General features: G+C 35.5%; 1 protein-coding gene across 1 annotated transcript; it reads right to left on the bottom strand.

The window, feature by feature from the left end:
• Window positions 1-1,958: 1,958 nt before the first annotated feature.
• Window positions 1,959-22,354, bottom strand: LOC113492202 (galactokinase-like). Its single transcript, XM_026869560.1, has 9 exons — window positions 22,089-22,354; window positions 16,210-16,377; window positions 8,999-9,185; window positions 7,698-7,824; window positions 5,934-6,059; window positions 5,327-5,508; window positions 3,873-3,988; window positions 2,995-3,153; window positions 1,959-2,092 (listed from the first exon to the last, which is right to left on the bottom strand). The coding sequence occupies exons 2-9, from the start codon at window positions 16,375-16,377 to the stop codon at window positions 1,979-1,981; spliced, it is 1,179 nt and encodes a 392-aa protein (XP_026725361.1). The 5' UTR covers window positions 22,089-22,354; the 3' UTR covers window positions 1,959-1,978.
• Between the last annotated feature and the right edge of the window lie 174 nt (window positions 22,355-22,528).

The following is a 22,528-nucleotide window of genomic DNA, read 5'->3' as shown; positions in this document are numbered from 1 at the left end:
TTACTTTTACTGATTATAAATCGCAGGTTATTAAGAAACAGAAAAAGATTAAAGATTCGAAAAATCTCTCTCTGAAAGGACGAAAGTTTTTGATGCTCCTTATTAAGACTACAAAGTCGTTACATTTAACAAAACATACTCCGAAAATACTAACATTTGCATTAAAACGTTCCACAACTTAAGCACATCTGCAGGGATCGAACCTGAACCGGAAGGGGCGAGTGGCTGGCAAAGTTTACTGAACTGCAATCGACAATATATGATGTGGAATACGGTATTATCCCCACGGATTTATCCCCAAAAATATCGAATGTATTTAAAAATTTTAGAATCGATACTCGTGTCACCTATTAAAAGGCATTTTTCACCATTTCCATCACCTTTTGTTCGGGGAAACTGCATTAGACGGATCCATTAGCATTCGTCGAGCCCAGCCTAGGTAGCCCGGGGCTGACGTACCATAAATAAAAATAGGTCAAAATTATGTAAAAATAGGTCAGAACACTGCTTACATGTATTAAATACATCAGTATTTTTACAGTAATCAACAAAACTGAAATGGTTCTTCCAAATTGTATTTATACAAAATGTTTTTGTTAATGTAGAATTACACTTCAGTTTGTCTACACTCACAAATGTGTGAAACGTTTTAATTAGCTGTGAGCATTCTTACAGGCATGGAGGATACAAATAATGGCTGGAAGTAAACAAACGCGAAACGATTCAACAAGTGTCAAATAAGATTACCTAATTACGAATATTGGGAGAATGGTAACAATTAATTCTGGATACTTTCCTTCCTTCTAATGAAAACCACTAATAACAGATGACTACCTTTTGAATGATATTAGTGGAATTGTGGAAAAAAGATGCCGCTTCACGCCGTGTATTACGCTGTTTCACTTCCACAACTGAAATATTGGGCATAGGCGTAGCGGTAGCACCCCAAGTGCTACGACCTCGTACACTTGTACTGAAGCATCATTTTCCTGTATCGAGGAGTCGATGTTTTACATTCAATTGTTATATGACTGACATAACGAACCAGCTTTCGTCGTTTGAGTTGGATATTTAATTTCCGTTTTTTATCGATCATAGGCGTATCAAAGTCAAAAGATTTCTCTCCGTTTGTCCCTTAAAATGTTCGAATGGTTTTGAGAATACAGGTCTTAACTACTTTTTGTCAAAAGATATCTTTAATTCTAGCCTACTTTTCAAATTAGCTGTGCTTTTAACTTAACCTACATCTGTCGAAGGATCTATTATCCCCGGAGTACTCGACTTCTTCAGTGAGAAAAGCCAGTTGAAAGCCTTATTGTAAGTCTACGCGCACACCGACGGATTCTCGACGTTTTATACTCAAATCCGCAAACCAATTAATCTCGTAGTGTGCACTCAGACTGAGTGAGGCCCAGCCTGGTAGAACTAAAAATAGTAGTTGGCGCGCATTCGGTGCGGATGGTGGGTAACCGTGTGTAGTGGGCAGTAGTTTCAAAAGAATGTAAAACGCAATCTAAATTCAGACACATGTAGGTATAAATAACTTCAAATAAATTGCGAGGAAACTAAAAAAAAACACTTATACCTATTGAAGTAAATTGTATTTTGTGATTGCCTGTACTTTACTTAGTCACAATACTAATAACATTTCCATTTTTCCAACCAGAGGAAATGGTATTTCAATTTCACATTTTTTTGACGTTTAATTATAACGAATGGATTGCTTGTTGCTAGCCTAGCATATCAAAATTCTGTTGCCAAGCCATTGTTAGATAATCCATGTAAGCATCTATAGCAGCTATAGGATATATGTATGCCATCATCCAATGATCAATATTAGCAGAGCAGTAACGAAATGTGTTCCAAAAACGGGGACGTGCATTGAAAAATCCCAACTTGTGTCTTCATGGTTCTACGCAGGCCAAGTGACGTGCAACAGTTAGTCAAAAAAACAACGATAAATAAAACCTATACTTTATTACAATTTTAACAACTTCGCTCCATCGCTCGGCTGACTAACGAAGAATGTGGGCGTGCCTTTGTATGAAGACAGAACTCGCTTCTTTAAATTTTCCACTTCAGTTTTCTTTACCTACGAGAAAACATTTAAATTAGTACATAATTTATAATGGCCAAGTTCAGTGATTTTAGAACCGAACCTAAAATTAGATGCTGGGGGCTTATCAACATGTCATAAAGCAAATCTGGGGAGAGCGATCTATCTATGTGGTGTGAACACAGCCCTGCACCAACAGTTACAACAGATTTTTCTGGAGAGTTGGCCATCAGATCAGAATCGGCTAAAAAAAATACGTGCTTAAATGCACACAAATATGAAAAAATACTTTCATAGCCAAGATTCTGGATAAATCTTCAAACTCAGGTTATCTTTGTGGTCTTTTAGTATTATGTTTCCTATCTATTTTTAGATAAATAAAATCTTCCATTGCCTTTGACATAAAATATCATTATTGCATTGCATTTTATAAATAAAATATTGTATCGAAACAGCGCTCAAAGATCTAGGTTTCACATAAAGCGCACCGGTTTGACCTGAATACCTCGATACTGTCATTGTTATACCCTGTAACTCGATTATTGGCATTTTGTTTGCGCTATTACTTATTTTTATAACAAATAAACATGAAAATATAAATTCTCAGTCAAAAATTAAAGAAGTAAATCGTGCATGCTGTTTTTATTTTATTTTTACTTTATTATGTTGGCAAACTTTCGTCTGACCTTTTGGTTGTAACGAATTTACCAGTTAGATTTTTAGAATATTGCTCTGACGGCCAAGCGGTTCAATAATAAGATTTATAGGTTCAAACCCAGCCATGTCGCGAACAATTTGAATTTGTAAAATCACTTTGGCATTTATTCTTGGTCCCTCTTACGACATAGCACAAGCATTAAAAATTATTCATTTTTACAAATACACGCTTTGGATAGAACTTGGCCATGCACGCTACCGTACACCTATGGTATACATACCAGAGCTACAACACAGCCCCCGAAGCCGCCTCCCGTCATTCTCGCGCCATACACGCCCGGAGCGCCGCGCATGATGTCCACGAGCTGGTCCAGCTCCGGGCACGAAACCTCCATCAGCTGGCTCAAGGAGTCGTGCGACTGGTAGAACAGCTCTCCAACCTGGTAGAATCAACATTATTATTATAGAATTGACACGCAGAAAAACCGCAACCTGCTTATAGATGCTGGCGCTAAAGAATCCATATTTAAGTTTTTTGCCGACGGAGTTGTTTTGAGTAAAATATTTACAGCCATTCGCAATATAAGAATGCAGAACGCATTTAGTATTATAGTTCATTTATCGAGGGCTACAAGGAAACTCAATACTTTTATTGCACTCCATATGTTGCAAAGGTACTATTAGCATGGTACACTATAGGACCCTGTAGGGCATGGCAACTAATTAGAACACTTTAAGCATTCACCTGCTTACAAATAAGCTGAATACTTAATTATAAATGCGAGTTTACTATCTCAGTAAAGCAGCTTCCTATAACACATGTTATAAATAGGTGCTCCACTAAAACATGTTGCCTGGACTATCAAAATGAATGTCGACTATAAAATCATAGCAGGATGAAATTTACTTAGCAATAACAGTTTGATGCCAGTTTCCATTGGACATTTAGTAATTCGAACTCAGATTTTAATGAGCTGTTTTGACTGAAAAGAGGATTTTCTCCGAATTGCACCACGAGCTTTTAACACTACGCTACAGTATAAATCGCAGGTCTCATTTTGAATTAGCCGCTTTGCAACGTTGTCCAAAATAAAATAGTGAACTTTTTAATTTACGTAGTAACGACGCAGTGTTTTTTATTTGAATGAAATCAACTTACTCGTTGGAAGTTCTTTTCTGTCATGACTCTGCCAACTTCTTCTGTTCTGGAGATCTCTTCGATGACGTGTTTCGCCCTTTTTAGGACATCTTCAGAGCAGTTCTGTTGTTTTAGTTCTGAAAATAACAAAAGACAGTGATAAATATATGGATTCACTTGGAAGTATTAGCAAGGATATTCCAGAGTAAAGTCAACCTGCGAATTCTGTAGAAGTAGTTGGCTAAAAATTAGGATGCGTAATGTAAAGCTGACCAATTCCTCAGTAATCGACGAGGATGTGTATAGGGAATATATTATGCCATCAAAACTAAGGGCATATCAAGACTTCCTAAACCGCAATAAAATAATAAAATATGTAGGCAATCTGTTTTTGCATGTACCTAACCTGCGTATTACTTTGTTTTAATATTTGAAAGCTATCATCCAAAATACAGACCACAGCAAAAGTAGTGGTTTAAAAGCACATAGTGTCCGGGCAGGCACTTGTCAGAAATATTTTCACACTTTTATTGTCCTCCCTTTACTACTATATTGTATATTTGCATAAAATTATTACAAATGCACAGTACTAAATCATTATGCATAACTGTACGCGGTACGTAGTAATTCGGCCTTTTCTGCTCACCGCAGCTGAATAGCTTCACCGGAATCTACTTTAACATCCACAACACATTCTCCTCTATTCCAAAATAGGGCACGACCTGTTTTAGCTGCAGACTATGAGTCTACTAGATTTGGTACCTTAATTAGAGCATGGTAAAGTCAACACCTGCGCAGTTCTCAGTTTGAATAATAATTCTAAGTTTCCTTCTAACTATGACTACATTGTCTTCAGAAAACGAAAACTTTGATTAAATATAATATTTTGAAGTAATCAACACTTTTGTCGTTTGAAAAACTGGTGATGATTGATTAAATACTGCAAAAAATCAATAAGCAATTTAACGTAAAAATTTAAAATTAAAACCAAAAATAAATACTTAATTTTCTACAGTTAAAATTGCGTAAAATTTATTTAATGACTTACGTACAAATCCTATAATTATTAAAGTGATGGCTTGTCGGCAACAGCTAACTCTAACCCAAGCCAGCTTAGCTAACTAATTTAGCAAATTTTATCGTATGCACGAGCACCGCTGTTAATTATTAACATGTATTAAGTTCAAAAACGATCAATGACAGATATTTCCAATCATTGAACAGAAGTGTAAATATAACTGGTAACTGACATATGTCACCGCTTTCTTTCCTTTAAAAAAACGACGCCCTCATCAAATTATGTAATCCTTATGTCGCGGGGGTTTTGCACACACTCAAGTCACGTGATACCTCGACGTAGGAAAAGCGTTCATCACACAAAAGTTTGTCCTACGCGTCGATTGGCCAGACACGCCGCGATCAGTAAGTTTAGCGTAGTGACTTCAACCTCTCTTCTTCAATCTATCCGTTCTTACTTTCTAAGTCAGCCACAGTTGCGCCTCTCAGTGAGGGAAGTCCGAGTCTGTCGGCCGCCTCCTGGCACTGCGCGCGCCGCGTGGGGTACTCGCTGCCAGTCAGCTGGTGCTTCACGTTGGTGTTGGTCACCAACACCGCCAGCTCGCCCAGTTCCATTGGGATTTGTTGGGCTTCTAATGATCTGGTAAATGAAAGTAAGCTTATTTCTAGAAGACTGCTGTACTATTCAAAGATGTGCGGATGTGCGTGAATTTAAAAGTTATGGGGAAAACATTGCTACTTCTCACACCAGCGGTGCAGTTCCTATCATAGAAGCTTTCCTGACAGGGTTCGCGGTAGTCTACAAAATCGTTACAGCCTGACTTTATCGAACGGGGATTTCCGTCGCATAAAAAAGGTCCTAATGAAGTAAATAATACCAATTTTGTTCATTTACGCCGGGGTCAGAGACATCAGAATTAAAAACTGAAATGCTCTAATGGAAGTTATATAATAGGAAAATATGTTCTATTTTGGTATATTCTTTTTAAAATTTCTACGTAATTTCAATATTCTCTTACTACTTAAATGTAAAAAAATGTGTCAGTAATTACTGCTTTTTCAAACCTGCAGTCAATGAGTAACGCATGGTCCTTCTTGCCCATAGTGACGATGTACTGATCCATGATCCCGCACGGCATCCCGGGAAACTCGTGCTCCGCTTTTTGACATAGCTTCGCCTTTTCTACAAGCCTGTAATAAAATGGTTGAGTTAATATACCTCATTCACATCAAACCAGATAACAGGTAACTTAAGCTAAAATTAACCACTTAAAGTATGGAACGTTATACACCTTAAAGTTAGCGGCAAAGGAAAAAAAACTGTCTACCTATCAGCCTTCCTGAGACACAGCCTGGTGGTAAAAGGACAGACAAACAGCGGATTCTTAATTATCGTTACTACCCTTTAAGTATAGACCCTAAAAATTACAATGACTAATTTAATGAACAAACAATCTAATCTCTTCTAAATTATTTCTTGTAAATCGATTTGTTTTAACCCTTCTATGGATGTTGCCCCCAGTTGTCGTCAAGGCAGGATATTAACTCTTGGTGTGATACCAATATTCGCGACCTCTACAAAGCGTTCATTATCGGTTCACTAATCCCGTTCACTGCTCTCCGCCTCGGGGGAGAAGGCGTGATAAACCCTACGCCTGAGATACGTAATTAGAAAGGAATTTCATGAATATAGGTATTAGTGATTTTAGGCATGGAATACAATTAATACGTCCCATACTCAAATTAGTTGACTTTTCAACACGAAATACCTTAAGCATATACAATGGAATTTTATTTAAACTACTTTTTAGGATCCGGTACCTAAAGGGGAAAAGGACCATAAACCTAAGTATTTTCCCTGCCCTAAGTACTTGCCCATTCGCTTGTTACTAGACTGCATCTATGAATTGTGATAGCTAAAGATTTCAAATATTCGTGAATAATGTATTTCAGTTTCAGTAAATATCGAGTTAAAGCAACAGTTTCAACGGCCATAGTATATACTTTTTTATCCCTAATCCCTTTGTATTTCTTTAGAATATTTGTAAGGAACCTTCAGTTTAAGGAATATTATAAATCTGATTTTGGACCCACGCAACTGGAGTTTAAAAGTGCCTGAAAAATGGCATACTTGAAATAAAACGTTTTTGATTATGCAGACTCGTATTTGACCAGTTTTTATTTTTCTCCTAAAAGTGGTAAGGTTTATACATACTTGATAGTCCCTAAGACTGATAATTTCCCTTCATAATTATTTATCTTCCAGAGTTCAACGTCCTCCACATTCCTGTAAGCGCCTGACAAATAAATGCGAGCTACGTGTTTGCTAAGAGTCAATTTGTCCCCGTGTTTGCTGTGCCTATCGCGTTACCGGAGTCACTGAGCCGTGGCTACAGGCTAATTAGAGGTGCCGACGAGTTCCATGTAATTCTTAATGTTATTTGTTTATAGTTTTGAATTAACATGCAGTTCAAAAAATAAAAAGAAAATAAAATTAAAAAGACAAGACTGACAGCAAATTTTTTTTGAGTTTGAGATATGAACCATTCTGCTCTGTTGCCCTTACTTTGGGCCTACCTTTTGGGCTCTGGATCTGCCAATCTGGATTGTCTCCAATGATCGATCCGAGACAATCCGATTCTATCATAGACTCGGACTATGATTAATTTGCTTATCTAACTTCACCACGTATACGTATAGCTTCAATAATATTCATGAAATCTGAAAGTTTTCCCTTTTTTGGCAAATGTGTATCGTATTTTCTTTTTATTTAAAAGCTCATTTTCACCCAATAGTTTATGAAGTTATGTAGGGTTCAACAAAACATACCCTACAGTATTCCCCGTGAGTCCTTCCAAAAATGTGAATATGGCAACTTCTATAGATGCACTACTTGAAAGTCCAGAACCTATCGGCACATCTGTCACAATGACTGCATCGAACCCGCTCACACCACCTGTAATAATAGAGTGTTGGAATGAGAGAGGATATTTTACAATTCATTAGTGTGAATATTTCAAAATCGGACTAGGGGAACTTAGGAAAAAATACGTGTGACAATTTCTGGTTTATACCTTGGTCTTACCTCCCTTAACAAAAAAGGTTTGGAAAGATATTGACATCTGCCAAATGGACTATATTTAATGTTATTAAATAATAATTATATTTAATAAAAATATAAAACCCATTTTCTTATTTCATGAGGAATCGTCCCACAACACGATCAAAGCCCTTTTTATTATTACACCATTAATACCAAGAAAAAACAAGAAACTAATAAAAAAACATCAAGGAGAAAAAATGGAAATGGAGTGTTCTAAAAATTACATTTTATTAATTTCAGAATCAACCTTTACCGGGCAAACAAAATTATTGCTCTTAAGATAGTATACTCATAAAGATAGAAAAAATAATAAATATAATAAAAACATAAAATAATTTGGACATAAAATACTTATTCGCAAATTTAACAGTAATTGGTATATTGCTTTATGATACTTTTATAATAATAATATTTTTTTGTTAAAAGAAAACATTATTAGATGTCTAACCTTTGGAAAATATTGTTTGACACGTTTCTAGTTATCCAACGACACCGTTTCTTTAGCTTCCATTTTCAATTGGTCCGGTAATGCTAATATTCAATAATACTTAGTAAGAAATAATAAGCATCCAAACATCCGTAATTACTTAATTCACAATCACAATTAAAAGGCAGCATCATTAAAACCTTCTAAAAATGGAATAGATCAACTTTATCCCACCAAGCAGTCGCCTAGTCCGAAAAATAATTCGACGATTAACCGGACAAATGCTCAAAAACTGATAATAATTATTACAACGCGGCGTAGGAAGTGGAATTGAATATTTTTCAAAAAGTATTTACATATAAAATTTCGGTTCTTAAAATAAGAACTGGGTCTAGGTATTAAAACATCTTGTATGGTCTGGTAAAATCTATGACGCAAGACAGACAGACCGTATTTCAAATACAATGCAGGTCAATTGCAGTCGGCGTACAATCGGACTACACGATTAGTTATATTGCAGTGCAGTGTAGTCAACTGCATAAGAACTGCAATTTGCAGTTGAAACGCGGTCCGTCTGCCTAGAGCCTTAGACATCCTTACCTGGGAAGTTAGCAACAACTCCTTTAACATAGTTCGCCCAGGCTGGTGACCCTGGTTTCAGGGGGCTGGACGGTGTCGGTGCCAAGAAGCTGGCTTTCACCTCCTCACCAGACCCCAGCACTGAGATTACGTTACATTCTCCTGTGTTGTTCAAGGCTCCCACCACCACAGTCACGAAGGGTAGAGCCTGGGAGTAAAATGGAAGTTAAGTTCTCATCTACAAGACGCTAGAACAGATCTTAGGATATCATCTCCATACTTGTATATGGTTCTGAGTTTAGTATTTAAGTGAAGATATTCTAATGTAACACCAACAGTAGTGTAATTATTAAAACTTTTCGCCTTTAATTTTGCCACTTATTGAACAGTAATTGCTTTAAGACTCTTTTTTATTGTATTTTTGTTTTGACCATCGTTTACTCAAAGTGTTTTTTCAGAAAAGCTAGGTACATTGATAATCCCTTATCACATCTATACATATAATAAAATTGTAGGAAAGTGAAAACTGTACATTGAATATTTTTTAAAAAGAATACTTGCAGGGTGGTCTACGATCGATTCCGATGCCGAAAATATGATTTTTAGAAATTTTGTCTGTTTGTCTGTTTGTCTGTATGTATGTCCGGAAAGATCTCGGAAAGTACTGGATAGATTTGATTCAAATTTTCAGAGAATATCAACAAGAGGTCCGGTCAACATACTTTTTACTTATTATCTCGCTTTTCGTTACAGGGGGTGAGCAGGAGCCTTTTATATCTATAAACAAATATCCAATTATCTCATAAACTACTGAATATATTTCGTTCAAATTTTGCATGAACCTTATCGTACACATGATACAACAAATATACAAAAACCATAACGCTACTATGCAGAGAGCATGAGCAGTAAAGTTTTAAATTTTTAGACTCACCCGTAACATCGTGTAATACAATTATGAGGTGTATTTTCACCCCATTGAGTAGTAGGCAGCACGGTCATCAATTTACGCAAAAAACATCAAGCTATTTATCTTAAGACTTTTGGCAGAACAATAATAAGATTTTTCGAAAGAAAATCATTTTCACAAAATTAGTCATTTTATTCTCTTGCCAATCTGATATAGGCCTACCGCGACTATTTCACAAGTAAAATAAAAGAAACATAAACTAATACGTTTTTTTTATGCAATTGTTACCGTAATCGATACATTCTTGAAAGAAAGGAAATTAAATTATTTTTATTGATGAACTAAAATTACTCAAGTTCAAATGTGGAAGGCCGTAATATGATTTTGTATTTATTTGCTATATATTCCCTAAAAACATAGGTTAAACTAGATAAACAAACCTATGTTTTTAGCTCGGTAATGTTGGCGATGCTACTTCAAGATCAAAACATTCATAGTGACACTCAACCCAAAGTTGCATTTAGTTCACATTGATCTCATCTATAATTATGCATAACAATAAATTACTGAACGACACAGTTAATTATTACCTTGGTTCATCTGTAACAACTCGCAATAAAAATATAAACTTTCAACGAAAAAAAAGCCTTTCAAACAATGAAATAATGTTTTGCTTAAATTTGCAACATTACATAGGCCAAAAGTCATCATTATTGGCTTAGCCTTTTCCCAACTATGTTGGGGTCGGCTACCAGTCCCACCAATTACAGGTAAGTACCAGTGTTTTACAAGGAGCGACTGCCTATCTGACCTTCTCAACCCAGTTACCTGGGCAACACGATACCCCTGGGTTAGACTGGTTGTCAGACTTTTCAAACTTCTGACTACCTGTAACGACTGTCAAAGATGTAGGAATAACAGCCGGAACCCACTATTTAACGTGCCTTCCGAAATACGGAGGAACTCGTTATGACAAAGATGGTCACCCATCTACTTACCAACCGCGTCAAGCATAGCTTAACCTGTGATTGACTTATGCGGTTATAGCTTAGCTACGAGCGCCTCCATTACATAGGCCAAAAGTATTTCGGATAAAAAACCCCAGAAAACTTGCATAAAAACTGCATAATAGGTATGCAATGTGAAAGATCTATAAGACCAAAGCTATAAGTATAAAAATATAAGAGCGTAGCCTAGACGGTTTTTGACATTATGTATCTATTGATAGAACAATTTCTACTGATAACTATTTTTCAATATTTTAACTATTTGATCGGTCTACATCCGCCATTACAGAGACCACAAATTCTTTTAACAATTTATTGTAATCTGTACTTATTTAAAAAAAAATTCTTTCGTAGCCTGGTAAAAACAGGGGAAGGAACGAGACTGAATGAGTTTCTGAGATCCCAAAGCTAAGCCGACGAGGATTAAGAACATATTTTTGGAAATTTCCCCAATAAGGCTGATACTAACGTGTAGCTATCAGCACTTACATTCGTCATACAATGTTAACTTTTGGAATAGTTAATTTTTGTTTGGAAAATTCATTTTGGCTGTCGTTATCGACAGCGTATCCTCATAACCAACCTCATGTAGTAATATATCCCAGGATATATTAAAAAAAACCTCATGTAGTCTTTATTTAAGTTCCATTTATTCAGTAGGGATGACGGTATTTTACTTCAATGATCATCTGGTAGGTTAACGAATAAAATACGTAATTTTCCTTTGTAAATTGGTACAGTAAATAGAACTCTTGCGCATGAAGTCACTTTTATGTTCATATTTTGCTTTGTCGTAACATCACAAATTACACATATCCTATACTTTAGATTTTTGTCATTGTCAATTTTTAAAAAAATGGGTGTCTGATATTTTTTTATTATCACGCTATTTATTTATCAGCAATTTAAAGGCAAATCATGATCAAAACACCAGGGGGCCAAGATAACACGTTTACCAACTTTTTTATTTTGGAAATATTCCAAATGTTTGTGAGGAAGATCAGTTTTAATATTAAGAGGACAATAAAACATAACAAGTTTAAGGAAACCGTTTATCTGGGCGCAATTTTGCAAAATCTTATATCTTATGACACTATGTAAAATCCACAGTTACCGAGCCCGACTCTCACTTCACCAGCTCCGTCCACAAAAGTAATTTGACATCTTCTTTATATCGTCGGAAAACATCGTGTGTGAAAATAACAACTGTCTGGCTATCACTGTTCCTGAAAAACAGCCAGGTGACAGACAGACGAACGGACACCGGGGCCTCAGTAATATGGTTCTGGGTTACCTTTTTGGTTAAAGTACAATAATAATTTTATGATACCTCATAACCACTGTCATAATCCGTCTAGCAATTTCAGGCGTAGGCCGGCCAAAGAACAGACGTGCTCGAAAATCATAACCCACCCAATTAGAAAATGGAAAACCCTCGAAAGTAAAACATTTTTAGCAGAAGTGCTAAGACTGAGTTATACCTTCTGTTATTTTTTCCTACTTGAATCCCCCCCCCCCTCCATTTTTAAACGGCTCGATTTGTCAAACCTGTCTAAACGGACACTCGCATATAATTCACGTTTAAATTAAAATAGTTCAATTCGTTTGGAAGCTATGATGTCATAGACTGACAGGCAGGCAGATAAATGTCATAGTTATAAACCCCTCTTTTTGGGATTAAATAAGAAAAAGTCATTAAAACAGCTGTGAAATATTTGACACCAGGATAGTATCGTAAATGATGAAATTTGTTTGATTCAAACAAATAAATAAATAAATAAATTGCGGACAACATCACATACATTGTTCTGAACCCAAAGTAAGTTGCTGAAGCACTTGTGTTATGGAATTCAGATACAACGAAGGTACCACAAACACCCAGACCCGAGACAATGTAGAAATGTTAATTTTTACATTGACCCGACCGAGGATCGAACCCGGGACCTCAGAGCTAGCGACACCTTGAAACCGGTGCGTACGCCACTCGACCACGGAGGTCGTCAAACATTTGACAGTCTTTGGGCCGCTCAAGATTCATTAAAATTTAGAAATAAAAAAGCAAGCTTAAAATGTAAAAAAAAGTGTTTCATGATGATCGTTATTATTAAACTTCATAGTTTTTCACATCTTGAAAATCACGCAGACAAAGTCGCGGGCAACAGCTAGTCAATCAATAAAACAGAACAGAAGAGAGAAGAAAACCGACAAGATTATTACATTAGTAAAGAAATTGTTTTTGATAAATAAACTTTAGGCATTTGATAACTTGTTGAAACACCGCGTACAATAATAATGCAAAGGAATATTGGCTGGGTATTGAACGTATAAACTTAAGAATTTCATCAGCAAATCCATAAAAAATAATAGACACAAATTTTTACCTAAAACTAAACAATAAAAATTGATAAAGATAAAGTGCTTTTCAAGAGTAAAACCTCGTGACGCGGACTAATTGTACATAGACGTAACGTCACGTGAAATTACCACTATTTATTGTGATAATTTTAGGCTTGAAGGACAAAATAAAAAGACCTGTCCAATTTTATTTCATTAGTCTATACGACGGATGTAAAAGAAATTCCTCTTTAATTTCCTTATCTCCACAACCACGAATTTAATTGTGTTTTAACACTAAAACACATCTGAAACGTATCTGAAAGAACGAGCCAGCGTTTGTCGCGGATAATACTTCAATATTGAAAATTCTTAAAAAACTGAAGTGAAAAACTGACGCCATTTTTTATGTATTATGCTGTCACGTTTCGACAACTCTTATAATATACCTACTATCACTATAAGAGACGTCGGTAGGTACCCTGGAATGCCTAAATCAGCCATAATTATACCATGAATTTTCCAATGAACTTGCTACGCCCCTCATAAGACCTTGTTTACATAAACTCCAGTTAACCGATTACGAATTATTTGACAAAGATGAACCAGCTGAGCTCACTTCAATTTATCATCGTTAGAACAACAAAATATTGATAAAATTACGTTAAGAGAGAAACATCTCAGACGTTTACTCGCATATTATAAATATTTATAAGGAGGCTGACACTGTCCGTAGCTAATCTCAGTTTAGTTAAACTGCCTCCGACTTGGAAGGAACATTTTACTGTCATACGTACTTTTGTATAAATACTTTTTGATTATACCTACTTATGTATTATTATAAAAACTTTCGTGTGGCGGATTCATTTTTAATTATATAACGGCTTGAACTGACTATACAGAAAACGGCTGTTCGCATCGCGACCCCGCCGTCGCATCATGGTTATGGACTACGGTTGGGTCCGAAACTAATCGGGCTATCCTGATAAATACGCGTGAGTCAATATCAAATAAATAGTTAAAGGTACTTTATCCGTGTACACTGCACACTGCATGTAGTAATTAAGATTAATTATAATTTTTACCTACTCATTCTACTCACTGTTCACTCATTGACCAACAGATTAGCATTAGAAAATAAGATTCTTGTAAAAATCTTTATATATAAATAGATAAATTGTGCTTTAATATCAAAAGTATTTCGTTTCGTCCGAAGCGTCATGACTTACATGAACAACGTTTATTGCTCATACAAGTTGTGTCATAACATAACACATATTTTGTTGTCAGTATTCGTGCCACGATAGGTATTCAATTATTATCAATCTCCTATAAAAAAACGATGGCTGAAAAGTATTAAAACAACAGCGGCTCAGCCATTTACATAATATCACTGAACGAAGATTACAAAACTTGTTTTACTTTTAAAATTGTTACGATAAATGTTTTTCTATCGTTTAAAGTTCGAAAAAGAAATCAATTATTTTTTACAGGTTAAGTTTAAATACATTTGTATTTTTTAGTTTAGTAACCTAGTCTCCAAAGTTTATAGAAAAGAATTGAGGTAAAACTTAGTTAAATCTCATTTTAATAGCTAACTTAACCTTTTCTTGTAGAATTAGCCTTTAAGTAAAGGATGTTTAGGTAAATTATATTTTACGAGAGGCTCAAACAAAATAGTTGACAGTGCTGCCATCTATAAGACTCTTGTTTGTTTTAATCTTTCACAGCAATAACCCAATTATAAGGAGTTTGTAATTAAGTTTATAATTATTGTTTTGTGATCGAGTTTTGGGTAATTAAGTGTTTGCGAAAGCTAATTACGAATTTATATGATATAATGTGAGTATGTACATCGTCATTTGTCTGTGCATGAAATGGGGTGCCAAAACTTGATAATTAATCAGAAGGGTTAGCGAATTTTCATCTCAATAATAAGTTACCCTATAAGTAAATAAAGGTACGGCTTTTTAAAACTCAACATTAAATTTCAATATATCATAACGTTTAGTGCAGTTTTATCAAGTTATAACAATTAATATTACCTTCGACAATTAACCAAAATCATAAGCAAATGAAAACTAATTGGAACTGCATTTAACTGATACAAGTCATCATTATAAGTGACCAAGTATTTGTTAATATCAATGACACTCATCTCATACAACTATAGCCGTTGCCTGTACCATGAAATCTTACAGTAAGACCATTGGCACTGTGAAAGCAAGACAACGTGTTTTGTAGTAGTAGCCGTATGGCGCCTCCACAACATCGCTGCTATTTACAATGAACGATGAATGAATGGAAGTGGGATTAAATGTGACACTGGTTTAACGTTTAACCGGTTTAACAAATGCTTGTCCTACGCGGGGATGGTATTGGCAAAACGCTTAGGAGAATACGTGTTACATGAATGCTTGTTCTGAGTCTGGGTGTCATTGTGCATGTGATTTGTATGTTTGTGAAATCCCCCGCGACACAAGGACTATTTCCTAAGTGCGGAAGTCCTTTTAAAAAAAATACTATCATTAAAAATGCTTTGTAATGACAGTGAGTGTGTCGGCTCCAACTGAATTTTCAATTCTTGTGTTAGCAAAATGCTAAGCAGAATACGATTCGTTTATCGGCAATTGTAGTCTGTCCTTGTAGTCTTGCTTTACAGTTTCATGGTACAAGGTGAAGTCTACACTTAGGCATTCTGCCAATGAGGTAGTTTAACTGAAAACTGAATGTATCCTCCATACTGTAACCGCTGTAACATGTTGTTGATACTGCCGCAGACTCATAAATACTAAGTATTATGTTAGAGGCAGAACATCGAAACGCCGCAACTGCCCAATGAAGAAAGTTAATTTTGTACGAGAGCTTCAATGTAAATTGAGCTTAATTTTCATGTTTTTAAGCTACTGAATATTTTATCCCTTACATCGCGGAAGGTTTCAACATACACCCAGACTCGAATTATATGAAATAGTACTTACAACAGGTAACACGAATCCTTCGCAGTAGTCGATGTGTTCACCTATGAGGTTGACGCGGCCGGGCGCACAGGACGCGGCTGTGGGCGTGCGATTAAACGCTGCGACGAATCTGTCGCGCGCCTGCTGCAGGAGCACCCGCTCGCCTTTCGCCACTAACTCGTTTGACATCTGTACAAAGAAAAGTATATATTTAAAGTTTATTATATGACTGACCTTGAAGGTTATTAGGTATTTTTTTTATTGATTGTTGTACTTTCCCTAATTAACGTAGTAAAAATTACTAAAAATACACATCAGAAAATAATATGATTTTATGATAAACATAACAAACGAAGCATCATGACCTAAGCTTGTCCGCCTGGCAACACGCAGTTTCTAATAAACATTGTTATTTACCTTAACCAACATGTTTTCAAAATTAAAGTTTTCATAACTGTAAAAAGATCGAATTATCGACTTAGCCTAGATAACATAATAATAATAATTAGATTGCCTATCTCTGAAAAACTCTTTTAAATTGTTTGTCTACCATTCACGAACTCGTTTTGTAATCAATAATTTCATGAAAATGACATCAAGTTGTAAACTCGGTTATTGTTATCCCACGAAGGTCGTTTGCATTATGCATTCTCACCATAGAAATCTAAATAACAAGGTAATAGAAGTGCCAACGCCGCGTGACCTTGTCGCCACACTGGTGTCTTGGACGACACCAGCGCGCGAACTTACGCTCAGTCGCTCGCGGAACGTCGTCACAGCAAGAACCACTAAAAATGGTGTTTTGCGGCGTTTCTCAGGCTGGAAATTCATCTGCATCGTGTTATAACATAAATAAATAGATAACATTTTATCGGTTAGTAAATTATTGCAGTAATATTGATGTTATTGCAAAATTAAATTTCAAAACGTAACCTTCATTATAAACCATATCTATATCGCACCATCCTGCAACAATTGCATTCTTTACTAATCATTGCCTCTGCAGTAAGAGACTTACAGAAATGCACCGTTGTAAAAAGAGAAATGTATAACGAAAAATAATATTTATCAATGCGATCGTATTTGTAGTGGTACGGCCGCACAAAACTGTCGGAAATAGTGATGTGGTTAAGTGCGGACAAATTATCCAAAATGAACATTGTATACGAAAAGTAACAATTTTAATAGTCGTTTGTTTTTGTGAACATATTATTGAATATATTTTTATTTCAGAATCCCGCAGGTTGCAAATAAATACAAAAGACAAGTGGATGACTACCATGGGTAAACGAAATTGGTACCCTACAACTTAGGCCGAATATACACTATGAAATTAGTTGCATGCTTGATAACTTGCCGCCCGCCGCCGCCCGCGCCCCTCTCCATTTTTACGGCTCGGACCGCGCTCGCAACTGAATGTTTCAAAAAGTACGTCATGCGCTATAGCATAGCATTGAATAAAAATTGCAATTTAAATTTATCCAAATCTCATAAATACCTATTTTTTTATTATGAACGTTTACTAGTCATTCGATACATGAACTGGGCTGCTTTTGTAAGACGACTAAAAAGTCACCGTATAAACCAAACCTACCTAGTTACCAAGTATTTCTTAATAATATTTTTTTTTTGTCAACCGACAATTAGCGATTTTTTTTTTTTGTAAGTAGGTACATATTATAATGTAATCCATAGAAGAATACAACAAAAAACATTGTCACTCATAATTTCGTCTTTCATTATATTTCGGATCCGTAGTCAATCCCTAGTGTAGTTTACGTAATCACTACAACTAATGCAAAAAAATGCAATGACTGTGTGAGTTAGTGAATCCATACAACGACAAAGTCAACCTTATTGCATTAGACGTACGGCCTAGTGTTGTTTGCTTGGTCTTCTCGATGTTAATGTTTGCGTGATTGCGTAGTTATTTGCTGTGAATGTGTTGAAGCCCCGCCCACCGGCGACATGCGTTTCGATAGATCGCCGCGGTGTATGCCATTTCTATTACCTTGTTATTTCGATTTCTGTGATTCTCACAGATTATCGTTTACAAACATGTTGCTGCTAAGACTAACGATCCTTTCTTAAGCCTCGATTCGATAATTATGGATTATAAAACAGATAGCAAGTGTGCTGTTCCCACGATACGTGATATTGAGTACGAAGACCTTAATACGCGTGGAACATAAGAAGTGGAAGGTAGTGCCACTAAGGTAATGATGGTGTGTCGCTTTTTGGAGATGACGATCAACCTTACACGTTTGACAGATTTATAACAAGTGATGAGATTATCCTTTAATGTTTGTTATTTGGTGTCGTTTTGCATGTCAAAATAGAATGTGTTAAATTTTATTGACCTACTCATCTATGCTTCACGCTTATACGTCATTGTTTCCGAAAGCCTAACCGAAATTCTAAGCATAGGCACTTAACTATCTTTTCAACCTAACCAACCAGGAAAATAAATCATTACACAAAAAAATAATATTACGACTTTACTTTCATGGGCACAAGCCACTTCGCTATTGTTACAATTAATACTCCAAGTATCGGTCCCCTACATAAGATATACTTATGCGTTTATTATTAAATGTTAGCCTTAAAAGCCAGCTTCAAATATTGCTGCTGCAGATTGTAAATCGAAGTTGACAATTATAGCTCAAATTAAACTATACGGAACTAAACGGTTTTACAGAACATGAACGTTTAGCACACATCCAGGATTTATATAAAGCACTAAGTTAATTACGAGTTTCATACTCGGCAAATACTATCGGATAGTCCAATTTAACTTGGTCTGTCTGCGGTCGACGGTCAAGAGCGATAAGAGCAGATCATATTAGTTATGCCATCTAATGTTCTTACGTATTTAACACTGATCTACGATAAGGATTAGTTCATTGACTGTTTGTTTTAATGTCCTGTCAAAATAAGATGAATTAATGAAATATTTACACGACTTTTTTCTCTGTAATCAAAACTACACGTATTTACTTACTGTAAAAACTTTTGTGAATAAAATCGTTAGGTGCGGCTGCTTTTAAAAACTTTTATTCAGTTGAACTTGATCCATTTATATGCCTTTTTTTAATAATCCTCAAGATGAGTAAGTGGCTCAACAATATTATTTTTTATTTTATATAATTTAATATAAATTATTCATTGATTGAGTCCGAATCTAATCTGTCTATGACGAAACGACAATACCGCAAAAAGAAGTCATAAAAATGTGTCATTCTAATAGATTCCACTTGTTAAAACTAATTCTAATTTATTGTGCTCAAATATTTGCTATCCAGATACACAATTACAGACACGTTACCGATCAAACCAAATTAAAGCCGTGTCGTAAATAACTGACGTGATAGTAATATTATCGCTTATTACTGATACTGTCGTCTGACTATTAAACCTACATTACGTATGTGCCCATGACTTTCATATTGTTTCATACACACCCACCACCTTTGCCTACTAATATTTTTGTGGAATCATTGCTTGGGGGCCTACCACAGCTTCTTAAAGACTTTGACAACACGGATAGCCGTGTGATTGAGGTCACCAAGCCAAACGAAATCTACGCTACGTGTTCAGGGTTCGATACCCGTGAATTACAAGACTAGGCCTCTCAAAGACTTTGACTGCACGGGTAGCCGATTAGTTGAGGTCACCAAGCCAAACGTAATCTGAGCGACGTGTTGAGGGTTCGATCCCCGCGTGGGACAACAGTTTGTGTTATGTAGGACTGCTTGACCTGAGTCTGGGTGTCTTTCTGCATGTAGAATGCTGTGAAGCTCCCCGCGACACAAGGATTAAGGTTTCTTTTTTTTAATTAAGATAATTGAAGTACTTACATGCATTTTTAACGCCTACATTTTTTTTTAAATTACTAAGCAATTACCCTCAGCGGGCTTTGACTGCTTCAACGGATTAAAATGAGTAATTTAACAAAATCCCGACGGTTGATGCATGCATGGGTACTTTTTGCCTCTTAGAAAACTTCTAAATTCCTAGTTTAATTCCTAATTCGTAACCTCTGTCGATCAGTACAAGAAAAGCTAAAGAAAATTGCAATATTTAATTATGTCATATTATTAACTTGACGAGTAACTACCAAATCATAAGCCAAATATTACCAAAACAAAGTTTATAAACATTTGCTCGCGACGTGGTACCGTCATCTCGTTCCATTATCAATCTTGTAAAAACTAAGTGACTACAAAACAGATTAAAAAAGGTTATTTAAACATTGATAACAAAGAACACATGTCGAGTATATCAAAATTTTAATGATATAACTTTTTCATGGTTACAATGTAATTTTACATGTGTTAGAAAACAAAGTACTTTTGTTATTTAAACTTTTTTAATAATGTAGTTGGGTATGCTGTGTTTGGCTGTGGCTGAAAAGTCTGGTCAACAGGAATAATGTTTGGGTTCAAAATAAAAATGTTAGTCCTTTTATTCCATCAGCTCGATAATTAGACTAAAAATATTTTACACGCATTTTACCTTTATGGACACAATTAAAAAATTACAGATAAACTGCTACAAGGTTTAGATGAGGGTTCTTGTGACGTAACGACTTCGCAAAATGTATACACAGAAGTGATGTCAGGCGTAAGTTTCATTTACTGTGACTGAGATTATGTGATGTTTGCGGGAAAAATAAAATATGTTACCATTATTATTTTCTAACCTACCTGACAATAAAAACCAAATTGTCGTCATTCCTGTTGTCAATATTGTGACGTACAGACAGGGTGTGTGTATGAAGCTATATGTAGGTATGCGTATTGTCATGATGCCTATATTAAGTTTCTGATACACCTTCGAAAGTTGTGTATACCTAGGTCCCTACTATGTGTATAAACAGATCCAAATATTATTTTATGTACGAATATCTCTTCTGTATATGTGTGGTTTGTGGATATGAAGCACTTGGGGCACGATGCAGTATATTTAAAAAATGTTGGACCCTCACGAATATTCAATAGTTGAAGATAAATTTGAATGTGGCCCAATTGAGAATTGTTTTTCTTGAACAGATTTTGTCTGTTTCTTATCCAGACATGGTATATTTACGAGTAAAATGTGACCGATAATAGGATTCTGTTTGAACATGTAGATTATGATTCAAGATCACAAAAGATGATAGTATTTATTTATTTCGGATGGGAAATTATCAAATGATAGGAATCAATTCTCTGGGCCATTTCTTTATTATGAAAATAAATATATTAATTATTACTGTGTTGGTACCGAACCGGCCGCTTTGTGATTATGATTAAGACCATCATCTACTGAGACACCAATATGTGTTTGTACGAATATATTTCCATATCCCAACTTACCCACTTCTACTTCTTTAATCTGTAATCATACAGATTAAAAAGAGGATAATCAAATTGTTACCAATTAAAACTTACCTGGCGAAATCATAAATTTCCATTCATTTAATAATGGACAGAATAAATGCTTAATTTTAGTAATTAATATCACGTTTCAATATAATTCGAATGCCCCAATAAATTATAATATTCTCGGCGGATGCACCGCGAAATTGATGGATTCTACGAAAGAGTTCGCATGTAATACCATGTTAGTATAATATATACTTATGCTCTGTAAATACGTATCGACCGATATCCAATCCACTCGAATTGAACCAGTAGGTAAATCGTAAGGTTTCATAGAAAACAACAGACATTCCTATAAATTCATGATTAACGCATTTTAAAAAGACGTAAACAAAGTGAGGCACTTGAATAAACATGACAACAAACACTAAAATTTAACAAGCTTCCAAAAATCAATCTTAAGTGCACTGAACTATGGTCTGATTTACTTAAATACTCACTTTAGCTGTATGTTATTGTATTATAGTAATAACATACCTTGAATAGTGAACACAACCGATCGAAGTTGCGCGACGCACGCTACTCGGTGCCCGATAGCGGCCGCTTAATAAAACTGTTAATAATTGTTAAGGCGAGTACTCAATAGGAACAATTGACTGAGGCGAGCCGTGCGTCATCTTCCTTGATATAACTGTAACTGTCTTCTTATATATTTGCTTTTCGAGTTGATTAAGGGCTGTGATTCGATCTGTTCTATAACTACTGTCATTTGTGTAATTATGTATTCTCTGCGACGTCCCCCGCCTATTTATTTTCTATTGCTTACTTTTTGTTAATTTTTTCTCCTTTTTTCACGGAGAAATTTCTGAAATATTATGGAAAAAATACTTCAGTGTGTCCGTCCTTAACCTTATGGCGTGACCATGGGAAATAGGTATACATTTTTCGTTTGGATATCGATTGTCAGTTTTTGGTAA

This window comes from Trichoplusia ni, chromosome 3 (assembly GCF_003590095.1).
Source record: "Trichoplusia ni isolate ovarian cell line Hi5 chromosome 3, tn1, whole genome shotgun sequence".
NCBI classification, from domain to species: domain Eukaryota; kingdom Metazoa; phylum Arthropoda; class Insecta; order Lepidoptera; family Noctuidae; genus Trichoplusia; species Trichoplusia ni.
The sequence above is the reverse complement of the archived record's forward strand: the minus strand, read 5'-3'. Positions and strand labels throughout refer to the sequence as shown.

What these genes read in the sequence shown, in the direction of transcription:
- LOC113492202 (XM_026869560.1), bottom strand. Translation starts at nt 16,377, where the DNA reads ATGTCAAACGAGTTAGTGGCGAAAGGCGAGCGGGTGCTCCTGCAGCAG. An exon ending in AAGGATTCGTGTTACCTGTT is followed by an intron (nt 9,186 to 16,209) that starts GTAAGTACTATT and finishes TTTTACTCCCAG; the next exon opens with GCTCTACCCTTCGTGACTGT. An exon ending in CAGAAAAGAACTTCCAACGA is followed by an intron (nt 3,154 to 3,872) that starts GTAAGTTGATTT and finishes TGATTCTACCAG; the next exon opens with GTTGGAGAGCTGTTCTACCA.